Genomic DNA, 20,471 nt, shown 5'->3' on the forward strand with positions numbered 1-20,471 from the left:
AATTAGCCGGGAGTGGTGGCACAACCTTGTATTCTCAGCTACTCGGGAGGCTGAGTTGGGAGGATTGCTTGAATCTGGGAGGCAGAGGTTGCAATGAACCATCATCGTGCACTTGCACTCCAACCTGAGTGACAGAGTGAGACCCAGTCTCAAAAAAAAAAAAAAAAAAAAAAAAAGGACAAGCCACATTTTGTGTTTCCTGAGTGAAAGCTGGAGAAAAAAAGTGTTCAATTTGTAAGGCAGCTCAAGAGCCCAAAGGCTCATTAAATGGAACTCTAGGGATTAGAAAAAGGAAAATCCACCAAATGCAGTGCTGAAGGTCATTTCACGCTCCTGGAGATGTAGCTGTCCAAAAGCTAAAAGAATTTTAGTTTCATCAAAGATTTTAGAGAACATTTCAGCATACATAACTGTCCTATTACCGAATGTATGACCTGGGAAATTTATAGTTTCCTCATCTGTAAAACCAAGACGCATTCATTCAACCAATATTCACTAGGTACCTACCATATTCCAGGCACTGTTCTAGGCACTGGGAATATAGCAGTGAACAAAACTGACTCCCTGATTTCATGGAGCTTATAATTGAGAGAAGGGGCTGCTACCACACAGGATAGATAATAAAGTATGTTATACTTATGAGTGATATTTTTCTATGAAGAAAAATAAAGCAGGAAAGAGAAATAGTGCGGGGTGGGGGGTTGTACTTTTAAATAGAAGGGTCAGGAAATAAAATACTCATCCTATAGAGTTGTGAGGATTGAATTATCTAATATATAAAGAAGTTCAAATACTGCCTGGTACAAAGTAAGCCTTCAAGAAATGTTACCTATTATTGTTGCTGGTTTTTTTGTTTTTCATGTGGTTTTTTTTTTTAGATGGAGTGGAGTTCTGTCATAAAGGTCAGAGTGCAGGGGCGCGATCTAAGCTCACTGCAATCTCCACCTCCCAGATTCAAATTATTCTTATGATTCAGCCTACTGAGTAGCTGGGATTACAAGCACATGCCACAGTACTCAGCTAATTTTTGTATTTTTTATAGAAATGGGGTTTTCCCATGTTGGCCAGCCTGGTCTTGAACTCCTGACCTCAAGTGATCCACCCGCCTCATTCTCCCAAAGTGCTGGGATTACAGGTGTGGGCCACTGTGCTGGGCCTGTTGCTGTTATTTTTATTACCATTATTATCTACTTATTGCCAAAGATGAAGGAATTCTGGATACCTCAGAAATCCCTAGAGTCTATGAATCCTGAATTTACAATTAGAATTTTACCTGCAAATGTATAAGTTGAATTTCTGGTATTCCAAATCATTGCTCACTCCAACTCCCCCTAAAAATGGGGATACTGGTTCTTATATGCTTTCACAGGTATTATGAGAACTACTAGTTGAAAAATCCTCCAAAAAATATAAGTATGTAAATGCAGAGCAGAATCTCCCCTATTTTGCAATAAAGCAGAGTGATCACCTCCAATGCTACATTTCAGGAGTCTATGTTACTACAGAGGTCAGGTAGCCAGCTGATGAGATGAAGACAAGGTAAGGGCTTTTAGTGAGTTATAAAAAAGACCTCATTCATATCCCAGCTCCCACACTACCCCTCCACCATCACCATGACAGTGGGGGCAGAAGGCTGGCAACCTAGCAACAATACTTTCTTGCCACTTCTCTTGCCCCATTCTACTCTCTTGTAACATCTCTTCCCCTTCTTTCTCCCTTTAAGGATGCACCTGACATATTTTAAACAATTCCAGAAGTGAATAAACATGACACCTCAAGAATTCTCCCCTATAATTTGCCCTAGGTGCTAAATTCTCTTTGAAGAATTTCAAATTCTGCTTAGGCTCAAAAATCAAACCTTTACATGACACTTTGATTAATGCTAGGGGTAGTATGCTAGCTATATAAGTGCTAAGCAGAAAACTATTATGGTTCAGATTTTTAGTTGAAAAATTTACTAAATAACTAAGGCTTTTGTAAATACATTGCAAGTAAAGCCTTCTTTAAAAAAGAATAGGCCGGGCGCGGTGGCTCAAGCCTGTAATCCCAGCACTTTGGGAGGCCGAGACGGGTGGATCACGAGGTCAGGAGATCGAGACCATCCTGGCTAACACCGTGAAACCCCGTCTCTACTAAAAAATACAAAAAACTAGCCGGGCGAGGTGGCGGGAGCCTGTAGTCCCAGCTACTCGGGAGGCTGAGGCAGGAGAATGGCGTAAACCCGGGAAGCGGAACTTGCAGTGAGCTGAGATCCGGCCACTGCACTCCAGCCTAGGCGATAGAGCGAGACTCCGTCTCAAAAAAAAAAAAAAAGAATAATACTCATCAAAGAAAGGATTTCTTCCAGGACTAGCAGACATGTAGCACATAAAAGTTTCACATGTAGAATTTCAATCTCGATTCAATACCAGACTTCTATGGGACCTAGGGTAAGTTATTTCACCTCTCTGGGCCTCCATTTATCCCCGCTATAATTTTCACCCAAAAATCCAAAGAATCTGAAAATGGTCATTCAATAAATGTTAATTTCCTCATGCCAAACAGGAATTATAACACTTTTCTACCTCAATAGTATATCGGGGGCATCAAAAGAGATAACAAATCTTGAAAAGAATATAAATATAAGACATTTTCATTACTATCATTTTGAGCCCTGTATCAGTCAGAGCCTAAGAAAAAACCACTTGAGGACTTGAAACACAAGGATTTTAATGCAGAGAAAAGGCAATGGAAGAAATGAGAGGCCCAACAGGGAATGGTGAGACAAATCAGAAGTCTGCATGAGCAAAAAGCCACTACTACTCTGAGGCCTGAGGGTCAGGGAGGGAAGCCCTGGCTTCTCCTTCCTCTTGCCTTCTAATCTCCTGCCAGTTCCTCCACTTGCTAATCCAGCCAGAAACTGCTGACACAGAAGCCTAGGAAGAAAAGGAGCCTGCAAGAGTCAGTTCCTCACTATACCAAAAAGAGAAGAGAAGGCAAGGAATGCATCTGAGGGCAAACAGGAACAGGATCAAGAGGAACATCTACTCTGTTCAGGGACATAAATGATAAAGGAAGAGGAAGAGACTGGGCTGAATCAGTATTGACTCAACGGTATATGCTAGAAGCTGGCCTTTAATTTTTAAATTATATTGCTGCTATCCAGTTTCTTTGCTTCTCATTAGCTTAACAGGAAATGAGGAAGAAAAACAGCATATAAAAGATTAGTTAATTCTGGTTTTATGCTATATCTTAGATTATTTAAAATTATTTTACTTCCTCAAAACTTAACAATTATTTCCTTGTTAAGGGTGTGTGTGTATATATATGTATCTCAAAGTGTTTTCTCTATTATTCCAATGAATATTCATATAAGGCCAGTGAGTTACACAATTCAGAGAATATTCCCACATTACAAAAGAGGAAATTAAGGCCCTAAAGGTTAAAAAATTGTCCACATTCAACAAGTAGTTAATGTAAGAGGCAGGACTATAACCCAGGTCTCCAAGGTTACCCATTAAACTACAACAAGTTTCTGCCCAATCATAAAGGATTTTCTAATATTAAAATGTAAATGTTTGGGCTGTCAATTAGACATAACTGAGCAACACAACATTAATGATTCTAAAGCGGCCAGACGCGGTGGCTCATGCCTGTCATCGAGCACTTTGGGAGGCCTAGGTGGGCAGATCACGAGGTCAGGAGGTCGAGACCATCATAGCTAACATGGTGAAACCCCGTCTCTATGAAAAATACAAAAAATAATAATAATAATAATTAGCCCGGCCTGGCGGCACACACCTGTAGTCCCAGCTACCTGGGAGGCTGAGGCAGGTGAACTGCTTGAATCCAGGAGGCAGACGTTGAGATAAGCGGAGATTGCGCCACTGGGCTCCAGCCTGGCGACAGAGCAAGACTCCATCTCAGAAAAATAACAATGATTTTAAAGTTTTTCTTTTTTTTTTTTTTTTAAAGCAGTGCTTCAGTTTTTTTTTTTTTTTTTTTTGAGAGGGAGTCTTGCACTGTCACCCAGGCTGGAGTGCAGTGGCGCGATCTCGGCTCACTGCAAACTCCGCCTCTCGGGTTCACGCCATTCTCCTGACTCAGCCTCCCAAGTAGCTGGACTACAGGCGGGGTTTTACTGTTAGCCAGGATGGTCCCGATCTCCTGACCTCATGATCCACCCGCCTCGGCCTCCCAAAGTGCTGGGATTACAGGCGTGAGCCACTGTGCACGGCCAGTAGTACTTTCAATATACCAAAGTAGGAAGACTTTCAAATGATTTTTTAAAATAACTAGTTGGTTTTCTTAAAAATACATACTTACAGTAAAACAAAATTCAAAGGGCACATAGGATATTAAACAAAAGACCCACTCCATTCCTATCCCTCATCAGAGGGGAAGAATTTCTTGAGCATTTTCAAGGAATTTCTATGCACATATAAGCATACGAGCAAGTGTGTGTGTGTGTGTTCATACATCTTTATTTTACACATGGGGATTATATTAACCACATTTCGAAAACTGCTTGCTAATATTTACTGAGCCTAAATATATCCTTGGTGACCCTGAAAATCCTACTCCTAAATATGTATGTGTACACATAAACTCTTCATGGTGGCATTATTCATAATACATCAAAATAAAAATATCTCAAATGTTCATCAAGTATAAAATAAATAGACTTAGGTAGAGCCCCATAACGGAATATATACAACAAGGAAGAAAACAACCAACCACTACTACATGCAACAACATAGATGAATCTCACAAACGTAATTCTGAACAAAGAAGCCAGATATTAAAAAGTACATCCTGCGTGATTCCATTTACATTAAATTCAAAAGCAGGCAAAACTGATCTAGAAGATAGAAGTTAAATATAAGTTACTACCTTTGGGAGGGGTGGTTAATGACTGGTAGGGAATAAGGAGGCAGCCTGGAGGGCACTGATAATATTCTATACCTTAATCTAGATGGTGATTACATGGGTATGTTTACTTTGTAAAAATTCACTGCACAGTACAATTATGATTTATGTATGTACTTTTCTGCATATGTATTTCAATAGAAAGGTATCCAAAATTACTGATTGAGCCAAATTAGACATTTTCTAAAACCAAAAAATTAGTTTCTGCAATATTAATGCAGAAAAGGGAGGGGACACACAACTCAGCCTGGGGTAAGGATCAAGATTTCCCAGACAAGACACAGAAGGCATTCATCACAAAAGAAAAATAATAGTAAATCGGCCTTCATCAAAATTAAAACTTCTGATCACTGAAAGACACCTTAACAAAATGAAGGTAGGCTAGGGGGAAATATTGACCACAAATATAACAGACAAAGGACTTACATTCAGAATATATAAAGAAGTCTCACAAATCAATAAGGAAAAAAAATTTCAAAACAGGCAAAAAACTTGAGCAGGCACTACACAAAAGATATGACCAGTAAGTATATGAAAAGGTGTTCAACATCACTAGTCATTAGGGTAATGCAAATTAAAATCACAATAAAACACAATACAAACCACCAGTAAGTCTAATATGAAAAAGCCTGATAGTAACAAATGTTGGCAAGAAAGTAGGCAAATAGAATCCTCACACGTTGCTGGTGGTATGATAAAATTGTACAACCACTTTGAAAAATACTTTGGCAATTTATTAAGTCAAAATGAACAGTTCACATATGACCTAGCAATTCCACTCCCTAGGCACTTATTCAAGTGAAAACACATGCCACATGCACATACAAAAAAAGACCAGTAAATACATGTTCAGGCCGGGCGCGGTGGCTCATGCCTGTAATCCCAGCACTTTGGGAGGCCAAGGCGGGCGGATCAAGAGGTCAGGAATTCGAGACCAGCCTGGCCAATATGGTGAAACCCCGTCTCTACGAAAAATACAAAAATTAGCCGGGCATGGTGGCACACGCCTGTAGTCGCAGCTACTCAGGAGGTTGAAGCTGAAAAATCGATTGAACCCAGGAGACGGAGGTTGCAGTGAGCTAAGACTGCACCACTGCACTCCAGCCTGGGCAACAAAGCAAGACTCCATAAATAAATAAATAAATAAATAAATAAATAATCATAGGAACATTCACAGTACTCAAAAACTAGAAACGCTGCAAATGTTCATTAACAGGAGAATGGACAAACAGTGGTATATGCATGCAACTGAATATTAGACAGCATTTTCAAATAAAAGAACTACTGATACATATAACAACATGGATGAATCTCCAAAACAACATATTGTATAAAAGTTGCCAAAAGCTAAATAGTAGATACTGTATGGCTCTCTTTGTGTGAAGTTTAAGCACAACTTATAGGAAAGTTCAAAATCAATTTATAGGGGCAGAAATCAGAATGATGGTTGCATCTGGGGAAGTGAAGCAGAAGACTTACTGGAAAAAGGCATGAGGAAACTTTCTAGGTGATAAAAATGTTTAATTTGATCTGATGATTACAGGAATATAAATACGTACATGAGTTACATATCTGTCAAAATCCAAGTGTGTACTTCAGATTTAAAGATTTACTAGCATTGAAATTAAAAATAATAGAGAAAAATTAGATATATACTACCTTCCATTTAAATTAGAAGTTAACATTGTTCCTCAAAAATTAAACAGAATTGGGCTAGGCACGGTGGTTCACACCTGTAATCCCAGCACTTTGGGAGGCCAAGGTGGGTGGATCATGAGGTCAGGAGTTCGAGACCAGTCTGACCAACATAGTGAGATCCCGTCTCTACTAAAAATATAAAAAATTAGCCAGGTGTGGTGGTGAGCGCCTGTAATACCAGCTACTCGGGAAGCTGAGGCAAGAGAATCACCTGAACCCGGGAGGCAGAGGTTGCAGTGAGCAAAAAAAAAAACAATGCTTAGCTCATCAATTTAATCAGTGGAGTGGTAGAGCAAAAGCCAGATTACAATAGACAAATAGACTCAGAGGTGAGGATATCAAGACAAGTAAGATAGACTATTCTTTCAAAAAGCTAATCAATGAAAGTCATTCACTATCACAGTAGAAATAGTGAAATTCGGTAACTACTTATCAAAGACTCTGTGAGAGTGGTTTCATGTAGACTTCAGGGTGAATTAGGTAACAACTAAATTACCTTGTAACTCTACAATTCTGTATACACAAGGACCAAAATTAGCAAAAGGAAAAGATTAATGAAGTCAAGAGCATGTATAGCATCTACAAAATCACTTATGAGAACCAAATATATACACAGTAATTAGTCTGTAGAATACATTATTATATACAGTACAGGAAATGACATATTTCTAGAACATCTACAAAGTTCCTACTTTCTACAACCTTTAAATTCTTTAAGAATTACTGACATATAAAGACTCTAAGGAAAACAATCCAAATGCCCATCAACAGACAGATAAACAAAATGTGATATATACATACACTAGAATATTATTCAGCCTTAAAAAGGAATGAAATTCTGATACATGCTACAACATGAATGAACTTTGAAAATGCTGAGTCAAATAAGCCAGACAGAAAAGGGCAAATATTTTATGATTCACCTTATATGAAAAACCTAGAATAGTCAAATTCATAGACACAGAAAATAGAATGGAGATTACCAGGATCTGGGGAGGAAAGAGGATGTGGGGATTTATTGCTTAATGGGTACAGTGCTTCTCTTTGGAATGATGAAACACTTCTAGAAATGGACAGTGGTGACGGTTACACAACTTTGTAAATGTACTTAATGCCACTGACTTACACACTTAAAAATGGTAAATTTTATGTATATTTTACCATAATAAATTATTCTATTAAAAATTACTCTAAAACCAGATATCAAGCTGAGATCAAGCTTCTCACATAGTGAGTACATTGTCTCAGGTTGTTGACAAAACTCATCCTCAGCTATGGCCACCCCAAAATGGGTAAAGTTTTCAATGAAGATTCCTTTAAGGAAGGAAATAGACTTAAGCAGTAAATCAGTTCACTCACCTCAGTGATGGCTAAGATCTTCAACTGAAAGCCAGAAGAAAGTCACCTAAGGTCACATCATGGGGCAAAACGAAGAGGACTTCAGTAGCCTCATGTAGGATATTATTTTCTCAGAACCATCAAGTAGTTCTGATCAACAATTTCATTGCCTGTTCTTGAAAAAGTCCTGATATATTTGGACAAAAATACCACATAGAAATCTGTTTACCCCTTACACAGTTGGCAGTCATCACCCTCAAAACTAAAGAGTCAAACTAGGATATGGACCTCTCAAGCTGAGGAGGAAAGGGTGAGGGGGAGGGACAACATCCATTCTCAGTCAAAATGCCTCCAGTTGCTACTTGTTCAAATAAAGTCTCTCAGCTTGCTAACCCAACTGCTGTGTGAATTCTTTACACACTTACCAACTTCCTGCCTTCTATTTCCCAGTATTATACTACTCAACCAGAGCAGTGGTTCTCAAATGGAAACAATTTTGCCCCAGAAGGAATAACTGGCAACATCTGGAGACACTTGGTTGTTACAATTAACTGCTACTGTCATCTACTAGGTAGAAGCCAGGGATGTTGTTAACCATCCTACAATATACAGGACAACTCTCCCAACAAAGATTGATCTTGCTCAAAACATCATTCATGCCAAAGCTGAAAAAACCTGAACTAGAGGTTTTAAAAAAGTCTAAGGATTTCACAGTAAAATGTGACAGCTTTTTATTCAAAGTACTACTTTGATTTTTAATTTGTTAATTAAAGTCCATTAATCCTTAAGGATGATATTTCTCCTGTTTTTGTAATACTTCCCTATATTGTGCTGGATGCAGTGGCTTATGCCTGTAATCCCAGTACTTTGCGGGGCCAAAGCAGGTGGATCACTTGAGGTCAGGAGTTCAAGACCAGCCGGGCCAACACGGTGAAACCCCATCTACACTAAAAATTTTAAAATGAGCCAGACATGGTGGTGCATGCTTGTAATCCCAGCTACTTGGGAGGCTGAGACAGTAGAATCGCTTGAACCCAGGAGGTAGAGGTTGCAGTGAGCCGAGATCGCCTGGGCGACACAGCAAGTCTCCATCTCAAAAACAAACAAACAAACAAACATTGTATGAGGTTTAAAAAGCCACTGAAAAATTTACATAACCCAGGTGCAATAGCTCATGCCTATAATTTCAGTACCTCAGGAGGCGGAAGATGTATTATCACTTGAAGTCAGGAGTTCAAAACCAGCCTGGGCAACAGAGCCAGACCCCCGTGTTTCTAGAAAAAATTTTAAAAATTAGCCAGGCATGGTGGCATGCACCTAGAGACCCAGGTACTAGGGAAGACTGCTTGAACCCAGGCGTTTAAGGCTGTAGTGAGCTATAATCACACCACTGTATTCTAGCTTGGGTGACAGAGCAAGACCCTCTCTCTCAAAATAATAATGTATGAGTCCATTTATTTGGCATTCTGAGAAAGGCAAAACTAGGAAGAAAGAAACAGATTAATGGCTCCCAGCAATTGGGAATGGAAGAAGTGGTTTACTACAAAGTAAAGGTGAATTTTGGGGGAGTAATTAAATTTTTATAACTTGATTATGGTGCCAGTACTGATTACATGGCTAGTTTCATTTGTCGAAACTCAGAATTTGTACTAAAAAAAGGGAATTTTGCTCTACGAAAATTATACGTTGATACCATTCAAAGACTGGCCAAAACAAAACTAAAATAGCTAAATAAATAACTAAAACTAAAATATTATCAAAGTAGACTTCAAACAAGGAATATTATCAGAAATTGAAGAGGAATATTACATAACGACAAACACGTCAATTTACCAAGAAATCAGACAATCCTAAATGTATATGCATCCAACAACAGATCTTCAAAATACACAAATCAAAAATTGATAGAACTGAAAGTAGAAACAAATCCACAAGTACATTTGCACACTTCAACACTCTTCTATTACCCTTCCAATTAGTAACTACATCAGTAAGAATATGAATATCTGTAAGCATATAGAGAACACTATCAACCAACTTGACCTAATTGACATTTACAGAATGCTACCTCCAACAAGAGCAGAATACATATTCTTTCCAAGTGCACGTGGAACATTCACCAACAAAGGCCACGCTGTGGGCCATAAAACAAACCATATAAAGAATGTTCTCTATCCACAATAAAATTAAACTAGAAACCAACGAAGCAAAAAGGTATCTGGAACTTCACAGAGTGGTTTTTCCAGAAGCAGAAAATTAGTACACACTTACTTAATAATCAAACCCCATTTAAATAATTTCCAAGTCAAACCAACCTCCTAATATCTAATAACTCTATTAAATAAAAGCTAGATGTGACAGAACATTTAGACTATTACTTCTTTTCCCAACACTCATTTTGAAATCATATGGAATAGAAAAGAGAATCAACAAGAGAGAGAAACCTGGCCGGGCGCGGTGGCTCACGCCTGTAATCCCAACACTTTGGGAGCCGAGGTGGGTGGATCACCTGAGGTCAGGAGTTCAAGACCAGCCTGGCAAACACGGTGAAACCTCATCTCTCCTAAAACACAAAAGTTAGCCAGCTGTGGTGGCGTGTGCCTGTAATCCCATATACTCGAGAGGCTGAGGCAGGAGAACTGCTTGAGCCCCAGAGGCAAAGGTTGTAGTGAGTTGAGACTGTGCCACTGCACTCCAGCCTGGGCGACAGTGAGACTCTGTCTCCAAAAAAAAAAAGAGAGAGAGAGAGAGAGAGAGAGAGAAACCTGTGCAAATATACACATACAATGAAATTGCATACAGACCTTTTTTCTGATGTGGTTTTTGAGACTCGGTAGATGCAGGAAATTGAGTTCTCTGAAATGAAATAAGTAGTCTATATTGAAGGATCACAATATAAAGTTGCTAACTTAAAGAAGCATCCAAATAACAAGAATAATCAGTAGCGCACCAATTATGCAATTTAATCCATTAAATCCATATTCTGATACAAAGAGTTATTTTGAATATGGCTTAAAAAACAAATGTCAAGTCATACTTTTGGTATCCAAACAATTAACAATGTATAATGCATATTTATATTTACAATGTGCATTTTTAATGTATAATTATAGTATATAGTAAAATGTGCATAAGAAATATACTGTTCTTAAACACCTCGTATTAGTATTATACTTGATGCTATACTTCTCAACAATCAAACGAAAAAACTGATCACTGTTTGATAAAAGGAAGCTTATGAGGTCATCTACACAGACACTGTCTAGCAATTCTAAAATGGAGATAGTTATTTTATACTACAACCTCGTAGAAAACAATCAAATTAATTTTTCTTTTATCATCTTCCTATGACATACCACAATATAAGCAAAAATAATGGCTGAAATTTTTCCAGATATAATGAGAAACACCAATCCTTAGTTTCTGGATACTCAAGAAATCCTGACCAGGTTAAACGAAAATAAATACATACTTAGATACATCATAATGAACAGCACCAGAGATAAGAAGCAGCTCTTAAAAGCAGCCAAACAATAAAATATATCACCAGATTACCAACAAAGGAAGGACAGTTATTTGGGAGGCCAAGGGGAGAGGATCACTTGAGGTCAGGAGCTCAAGACCAGCCTGGCCAACATGGTGAAACCCCATCTCTACTAAAAATACAAAAATTAGCCAGGCATGGTGGCACGTGCCTATAGTCCCAGCTACTTGGGAGGCTGAGGCAGGAGAATGGCTTGAACTTGGGAGGCAGAGGTTACAGTGAGCCAAGATCGTGCCATTGCCCCCAAGTCTGGGGGACAGAGCGAGACTCTGTCTTAAAAAAAGTAATAAAGAAAGGCCAGACGCCGTGCCTCGCATCTGTAACCGCAGCACTTCGGGAGGCCGAGGCAGATGGATCACCTGAGGTCAGGAGTTCAACACCAGCCTGGCCAATATGGTGAAACCCCATCTCTACGAAAAATACAAAAATTATCTGGGTATGGTGGCGGGCACCTGTAATCCCAGCTACTTGGGAGGCCAAGGCAGGAAAATCACTTGAACCCAGGAGGCAGAGGCGGCAGTGGGCCAAGATCACGCCACTGCACTCCAGCCTGGGTGATAAGAGCAAAACTCTATTTCAAAAAAAAAAAAAAAAGAGGAAAAGAAAAACAAAAAAGACACACTGACAGTTGGCTCTTCAACAATTAAAAATGGAAGACAATATCACAATAAGACATCATCAGAATAATTACTCCAGTGTCAGGTACTAAGTAAAATGAATGTTAATTTAGACCAGACGTCAGCTAAGTATGGCCCACAGGTCAAATCCATCCTGTTTTTTATTTGGTCCACAAGCTAAGAATGATTTTTACATTTTTAAATGATTGAAAAAATTCAAAAAATATTTTAACACATGAAAATTCTGAGTCAAATTTCAGTGTCTACAAACAAAATTTTGTTGGAACACACCCACACTCATGTTTATAGAATGTCTGTGGCTACTTTTGTCCTACACCACCACTGTTGAGTAGTTATCACAGACACTACATGGCCCACAAAGCCCACGATATTTACTATCTGGCTCTTTTCAAAAAAAAAAAGTTTGCCAACACTTGATCTAGATTCTCACATCCATCAAAACTAATTTTCAACAAAGGCAAATTTTTAAAACTTTCAGAATTTGAGAGTTTTTAGATTCTCACCAAATAAACTTTTAATGAAAATATATTAGGAAAAAGAAAAATAATCCTAAGATGAAGGAGTTGAATGAGCAAAGGAATTGGTAAGATAAGCAAGTATTCTAAGCATCTGACTGAATAAAACCAAAAAAAAAGCATAATTTGTGGTGTTTAATTAAAATACATTAGGAATTACAAAACTAAACAACAATGGCATACATTTGCAGATGGCAATAGATGGTAGTAAAGCATTTGATGGTCCCTGTATTAGCAACATTTAAGCTTGGACTTACAGTAAACATGTATTTTTTAATTTCTTTGGTACTCATTAAAGGAAGGCAAAGTACAACTTCCAAGGAATGAAGAGGAGCAGAAAGGGAGGGGGAACAGATGGAAATACAGTTTTTAAAAAAAAAAAAAAAGCAAGAAAGGAGGTAGAAAAAAATGAAATTCTCTAGTTTAAGACAGATAGATCAGCCAGGTGTGGTGGCTCATGCCTAAAATTCCAGCACTTTGGGAGGCTGAGGCAGGAGGATCACATGAGCCTAGAAATTTGAGACCAGCCTGGGCAAAATAGCAAGACCCTGCCTCTATTAAAAAAACTTTAGAAATTAGTCAGGCACAGTCGCACGTGCCTGTAGTCCTAGCTACTCAGGAGGCTGAGGTGGGAGGATCTCTTAAGCCCAGGAGGCCAAGTTGCAGCAAGCTATGATCAAACCACTGCACTCCAGCCTGAGGAACAGGCTCAAAACCAACAGCCAGGTGTGGTGGTTCACACCTGTAATCCCAGCACTTCGGTATGCCAAGGCAGGCTGTTGAGTTCAGGAGTTTAAGACCAGCCTGGGCAACATGGCAAAACTCCGTCTCTACAAAATATACAAAAATTAGCGAAGCGTGGCTTGTACCTGTGATCCCAGCTACTCGGGAGGCTGAGATGGAAGGATAACTTGTGCCCAGGAGATGGAGGTTGCAGTGAGCCAAGATCACGCCACTGCACTCCAGCCTGGGTGATAGAGCAAGACTCTATCTCAAAAAAAAAAACAAAAAAAAAAAACAAAAAAAAAACAGGGCAATGTAAATTATCACATTAAGACATAATTTCATATCCACCATAATGACTGATGGTAGAAGCATAAATTGTTACAATCACCATACAGTTTCCTGCAAGTAATACTCTATTACCTCACAATCTGTTTCTAGGTATACCTTAGACTCTTAGATATTACATCAGAAGACCTACATAATAATGCTCAGGGCTAGGACGAAAGTGAGGCAGGTGAGGTACCCAGGGTACAAACCTTGAGGGGGTACTTACTCCATAAAATGTGAACCCTAAGCACCTCACTTACCTTTCCTTAGTCCTGGCCCTATTTTTAACAGCTTTTTTTTTTTTTTTTTTTTTTTTCCGAGACAAAGTCTCGCTCTGCCAAGCTGAAGTGCAGAGGCACGATCTCAGCTCACTGCAACCTCTGCCTCCTGGGTTCAAGCGATTCTCCTGCCTCAGCCTCCCGAGTAGTAGGGACTACAGATGCGCACCACCACATCCAGCTAATTTTTATGTCTTTAGTAGAGACGGGGTTTCACCAAGTTGGCCAGGATGGTCTCCATCTCTTGACCTCGTGATCCACTGCCTCGGCCTCCCAAAATGCTGGGATTACAGCTGTGAGCCACTGCACCCAGCAGCAGCATTGTTTTTAATAACTAAAAACCAGAAATAATCCTAATCTCCATCTAGAGGAATGGATAAGTTAACTGACATACTTTACTACAATAGGATACTACACAGTGTTGAAAAAATGAATAAACTGAAGCTTAATAACAAATTTTAAAAACTAATATATTAAGGATATATATAAAAATATATATGGTAAAACTATAAAAAATACAAAATATTAATATAAAACTGAAGAAACACTACATCTGATGTGGAGGAAGGAAAACGCAGGAGAGAGGCATTTAGGAGGTTTCAAAGTTACTAATGACCCATTTCCTAATCTGCACAGTAGGAACACAAGTTTCTATCCTTTAAAGCATACATACAACATTTTAACCACTCTTTTAGAGGTATATTAGGTATATATTTCACAACAACAAAAATTAATCCTCAAAATAAAAGAGAATACTTATTTGTTGTTTTGGTTAATGATCTTGATTTTAAAATGCACAAAAATTTGTAGAGACATTTCACCAAAGAGATATGTGTGGAAAATAAACATATACAAATTCTTCAATATCATTATTCATGAAGGAAATACAAATTAAAACCACCATATACCATCACTACCCATCCACTAGAATGGCTAAATAAAAACAAACTGACAAACCAAGTGTTGACAGGGATGTGGAAAAATCATAACCCTCATGCATTGTTCATGGAAATGTTAACTGGTATATAGTCTGCAGAAGTCAGGCAGATTTGTTTCTGTTTTTTTAAACAAATACTTAAACAATACAACCCAGCAATTCCACCGACACAAGGAACCCTTTTGGAATGACGGACACGTTCTAAAAGTAGCCTCTGATGGCAGCTGTGCAACTATATAAATTTACTAAAACTGATCAAACGATGTACTTAAATTGGGTAAATTTTACGGTATGTGTATTATACCTCAACAAAACTGTTTTTTAAATGTTAAAGAACTACTTTTTAAAATCTAACTAGAATTTTTTAACTTTGGGGAATATATTAGTAAAGAATGTTAAAGACTCAAAAAGCACCTTCAAAAGTCAGCAATCCTTCTTTCGGCACAAAGTAGAATTATTTTTTGATAAGTCTTTTACTCAAGACTTTCCAGAACATCCTGAGATGGAAAGGATTCTATTACCCCACTCAATCTCATTCATAGGATGTATATAGAACAAATTATTTTTTCTGTTATTTCTTCATTTTTATATAGTTTTATGATCATTTATTCATCCAACAAATATTCATGGAGCACCTGATACACAGGCACTGTATCTGAGCTAGATCAACTAGTGTGCTAATTTCTGTTTTCTGCTCTTATTAGTTTAATCCTTTAATTTACAGGATGACAGGTATTTATCCAAACACATCAAATAATGGGAATCAGGGCATTATAAAAAAATTTATAAGCACAAATCATGAAAGCCAGAGCTAGTTGCTCATTCATTTTTAGTTTTTGTATTTTTTTTTTCAGACAAGGTCTCATTCTGTCCCTGCTGGAGTACAGAGGCATGATCATGGCTCACTGGAGCCTCAACTTGCCCCACACTCAGATGATCCTCCCAAGCAGCTGGGACTACAGGTACATGCCACCATGTCTGGATAATTTTTGTGTTTTTTATAGAAATGGGGCTCCAACATGTTGCCCAGGCTGGTCTCGAACCTCTGGACTCAAGCTATCCTCCCACCTCGGTTTCCCCAAGTGCTGGCATTACAGGCATAAGCCACCAAGTACAGCCTGTCTGTTCATTTTTTAAGAATTCTAAACTATTATATATACTGAAAATACAAATATCAGTCCTCAGTTTTCCCTTCTAGGAACTGGTAGCAATCCATAAGTAATTTTGGTAGCATATTAGAATTTCTGTGTCCCACACTGGGCTAGTTTTACTCAGTTTTTAATGGGATGTCTTCTGGCCTCAAGTCCTTGACTGTAGCCTTCTTAGATTTTTACCTATACATTTCTTCAAAAATTCTGTGAGTTTTGAGTCTTTTCCTTTTCTCTACTCCATATCCATATATCCTTATCTACAGATCTATATGTTTTCCTTTGTGTTATGAAATTAAGATCACATAATATATCCCACTTCAAAACTACCTTTTATTTAAATGTACACCATGGAAGTTCCACCAAGTCAATAGTCGTAACGTCCTTTTTTTTTTTTTCCCTGAGTTTAGGAGCCGAGGTTTAATAAGCAGAAGAAAGAAAGGAGAACAGCTTTCTCTAATAAAAGAGAGGAGCTTCTGAGAGGAAAAGCAATTAGTTGTAACATTCTTTTTAATGACTGCATAATATTCCACAGTATGGAACTATCTGAAGTCATCAATTACCCTATTAATGGGGCATTTCATTTGCTTCCAGCGTTTTGACACTACAGACAGTACTACAATGAATGCCCTAGTACTACATGTTCATGTTTAATTTTTTTTTCTATGGGACACAGGTCTAGGAGTAGGATTACTGGGTTATTTTAATTGTATTAAAAGATAAGGCCGAGGGCAATGGCTCACGCCTGTAATCCCAACACTTTGGGAGGCCGAGGCGGGCAGATCACGAGGTCAGGAGTTCCAGACCAGCCTGGCCAACATGGTGAAACCCCGTCTCTGCAAAAATACAAAAATTAGCCGGGCGTGGTGGTGAGGGCCTGTAATCCCAGCTACTCGGGAGGCTGAGGCAGAAAAATCGCTTGAACCCGGGAGGCAGAGGTTCCACTGAGCCGAGATCGCACGACTGCACTCCAGCCAGGGCGACAGATTGAGAATTCCTCTCCAAAAAGAATAAATAAATTAAAATAAAGATAAATAAATAAAAGACCACTTTTCAAAAAAGGGCAGAAATTCAAATTTCCATGCATTGCTAACTTGAAAAGATGAAAATTACTATAAACATAACACTAGCAATAAATCTGACAACAATGAAAATAGTTAACTTCAGGCTTAATTGCTAAAGTCACATCAAAACAAAAACTATTCTCTTTAAAACAGTATTAAACATTCAAATGTACAGGACAATTCTGCCGTCACAGACTCAAGTTCATATTCTGTTACACAAACACCTGTGATGAGCACTAAAGGATAAGCTATATTTGTAGCAATGTTATGCTACCCGTTATCTTTTACACTTTAAGATTGTGTAGAAGTATTTTCTTTCCTACGTTTTTAATATTTAAAACCCAGTAACATTAACCGTGCTATTTATTTTTTTTTTTTCAGACGGAGTTTCGCTCTTGTTGCCCAGGCTGCAGTGAAATGGCACGATCTCGGCTCACTGCAACCTCTGCCTCCTGGGTTCAAACGATTCTCCTGCCTCAGCCTCCTAGCAGCTGGGATTACCATTTCCAGCTAATTTTTTGTATTTATTTAGTAGAGACGGGTTTTCACTACGTTGCCCAGGCGGGTCTCCAACTCCTGACCTCAGGCGATCCACCCACCTCAGCCTCCCAAGGTGCTGGAATTGGAGGCGTGAGCCACCACCCCTGGTCTATTTAATTATTTTAAAATCTTTTTTTGGGGGGTGGCGGGAGGACAGAGTCTGTCTCTGTCGCCCAGGCTAGAGTGCAGTGGCATGGTCTCGGCTCACTACAACCTCCGCCTCCGGGGTTCAAGTGATCCTCCTGCCTCAGCCTTCTGGGTACCGGGGATTACAGGCGTGATGTAATCTGTCCGGCACAGTTATTTTAAATTTCTTAGCTTAATAAAAATGTTTCGGCCGGGCGTGGCGGCAGGCGTCTGTATTCTCAGCTAATCGGGAGGCGGAGGTTGCAGTGAGCCGAGAGTGCCATTGCACTCCAGCCCGTGACGACAACAGCGACACTCCGTCTCAAAAAAAAAAAAAAAAAAAGTTTGTCTTCAGAGTTTTCTAATTAGACTAGAATAATATGACAACTCTGCAAATGAGAGTAGAAAACAAACAAAAGGCCCTCTAGCGATAACACTAACCTTGCTGCTTAGCCAAAACTAAGTTGTAAAGCAAAGACTGCTATTGTACTGTTTTCCAAGGCGTTTTTCGAAAGACAATAAATTCCGAATACCTAAAATCATTCTAACAAACGGACAGAACAGGCTTTCAAACCCAACACTAAAGCAAGGTAAACAAGTCTTCATACTTGGCACTTCACCGAAATTAGATCCAATTATGGATATATGCCTCAAAAAAACAGCAACTAGGTCATCCTGAATTCATCGGGTTCCTCTGTATTAGCAGTGTGGAGTTAACGCCCAACTCAGCCTTCAGCTGAATTCCAAAACCGTACTTTCCTAAACTTAATCACCAAAGAAAAAACATAGCCCTGCTCCACCGGCAGAAAGCAGTGACGCTGCAAGCTTCCAAGCTGTCGTTCCTGTTAAATTCCCAATTCACGGAATTAACAGACACTGTCTACCCAAGTGCTAGTTATTACCTTCCAAACCCCCGAGAGAAAAAAAAGATGGGAATAGGGTAAGAGCCATTACAGGCGAGAAGTCTCCCTTCTCCGTCCAGGGCACCCCAAGAAGGACCACAGTCCTAGAACAGGACCTGTGCTGCTAAGTATCCAGACTCGCCCCAGGCGGGACAGTAGAAAGGGGACCGTGTCGCCCCGCCCACCCTGAGCCGCTCGGCACCCAGCTCCGCCTCTCTCCAGGAACCGCTGCATGGGACAGAGGCCACCCGCCAGCCTGCCTTGCCCTGGCCGGGCAATTAAAGAGAATCTCGGCGCTCACCGTCGCAACTCTCTCCGCAGCCATCTTGGCTCAGCCCACAACTGCGCGACCGGAAGTCAGCGGTTTCCCAGACAACGAGGCAAGCGGAAGTTGTAGGACTGTGGGGGACGCTGAGGAGCCGGCAAAGGAAGTAAACAGCCGAGTGACCTAAGGAATCGGGGGAGAGTTAGGGTCTGCTCCACAGAAGGCTTACCTCTGAAAGAGTAGGGGAGGGAATGCGCAGCCGCTCGCTGCCTGTATCCCGAGAAGCCCCTAACCCCTCTCGTCGTGGTCTGTACATGGTCTGTACCTCCGGCCGCGCTGGCTGGATAGGCCAGCCACCTGGGATGTCAGCCTGTTTCTCCCGCCACCTTGCCCTGCCCTGACTAATCTGCATTTAATTCAGTCTTCCTTCCGGGACCCTCGGGCGGAGAATCTCATTCCTGCCTTCTGTACAAAACTCCCCGTTTCTTGGCTGTCACTATCGAATTGAGGTACTCACCTTATCAGCTTCCCACTCTTGTTTACTCCAGAATTTGCAAACACGCTCTCGGTGGGCTCCATTTGAGCAGCAGTCTTTTGATTGGAAATATTTAAAAGTTAGGAGATTTCGCAAGAAATCGGCCATGGGATAAAGAGACGACAGTCGGCCTGCGTTTCTGCAAGGCAGTGAAATCGATCTGAATGGCGGCTGCGACTGTAGATAAACATTTCTTCGCCTTTCTACCAGTCTTCCCTTCCTAACATATTTCAGGCGTTTTCCATTACCTGTCTGGCCCCAGGTGCGGTGAATTAAATGTTTAGTGTTTCTAAACCAGGAAAACGTGTGGGCTTTGAAATCAAACATGAGTTCTGAGTTTGATTACTGCATGACCTAAGCCCGTCGTTTCTTTGAGTCTCATTTATTAAAGTGCCGGGAGCTGTGTGATGAACAAAACAGAGGATCCCTGCACCTGAGCACTGACTTTACTCGCAATTCATACTTTTAAGTCTCGTCCTTGTAATTTAGACATAAAATCTGCCTCTCCCAATTTGTGAATTGGGAAAGCATTTAAGACAAGTTTCTCCAGGCCTCTAAGAGAAGGAGAACCCCACTGACTAATAATTACAGTTACATAGAAGAAACAAGTACGGTAATCTATCCAAATACAAGGGGAAAAGACAGCAATAAAATGACATCTCTTCTAAGTATTTCAGTAACACTGTCTTAATCTTTATAACAATCCCATGAGACTGTTAGTCTCCCACTTTTTTCAGATAAATACTCTGCCTTTCATTTATTTAAAATTTTTTTTTTCCAGTTTGGCCAGCATGGTGAAACCCCGTCTGTACTAAAAATACAAAAAATTAGTCGGGCATGGTGGTGGGCGCCTGTAATCGCAGCTACTCGGGAGGAGGCTGAGTCAGGAGAATCACTTGAACCCAGGAGGCGGAGGTAGCAGTGAGCCGAGATCGCACTACTGCTCTCCAGCCTGGCAATAGAAGGAGACTCCGTCTAAAAA

General features: G+C 39.8%; 1 protein-coding gene across 3 annotated transcripts in view; it reads right to left on the reverse strand.

Moving 5' to 3' along the window:
- BBS4 (Bardet-Biedl syndrome 4) overlaps positions 1 to 19,057 on the reverse strand; it is a 66,204-nt gene extending 47,147 nt beyond the window's left edge. Inside the window, exons 1-3 of one of the 3 annotated variants that reach the window (XM_011932974.1) lie at positions 18,991 to 19,035; positions 10,749 to 10,800; positions 1,274 to 1,331 (exon numbers count right to left, since the gene is read on the reverse strand). In XM_011932974.1, coding sequence (XP_011788364.1) covers positions 1,274 to 1,313 — 40 coding nt within the window. In that variant the 5' untranslated portion in view covers positions 1,314 to 1,331; positions 10,749 to 10,800; positions 18,991 to 19,035. Of the gene's footprint in view, positions 1 to 1,273; positions 1,332 to 10,748; positions 10,801 to 18,689 lie in introns of all 3 variants that reach the window. The other 2 variants (XM_011932973.1, XM_011932975.1) reach the window with 2 other exon arrangements.
- Positions 19,058 to 20,471: the final 1,414 nt, after the last annotated feature.

The sequence above is a fragment of the Colobus angolensis genome, unplaced genomic scaffold, assembly GCF_000951035.1.
Source record: "Colobus angolensis palliatus isolate OR3802 unplaced genomic scaffold, Cang.pa_1.0 Scaffold99, whole genome shotgun sequence".
NCBI classification, from domain to species: Eukaryota; Metazoa; Chordata; class Mammalia; order Primates; family Cercopithecidae; genus Colobus; species Colobus angolensis.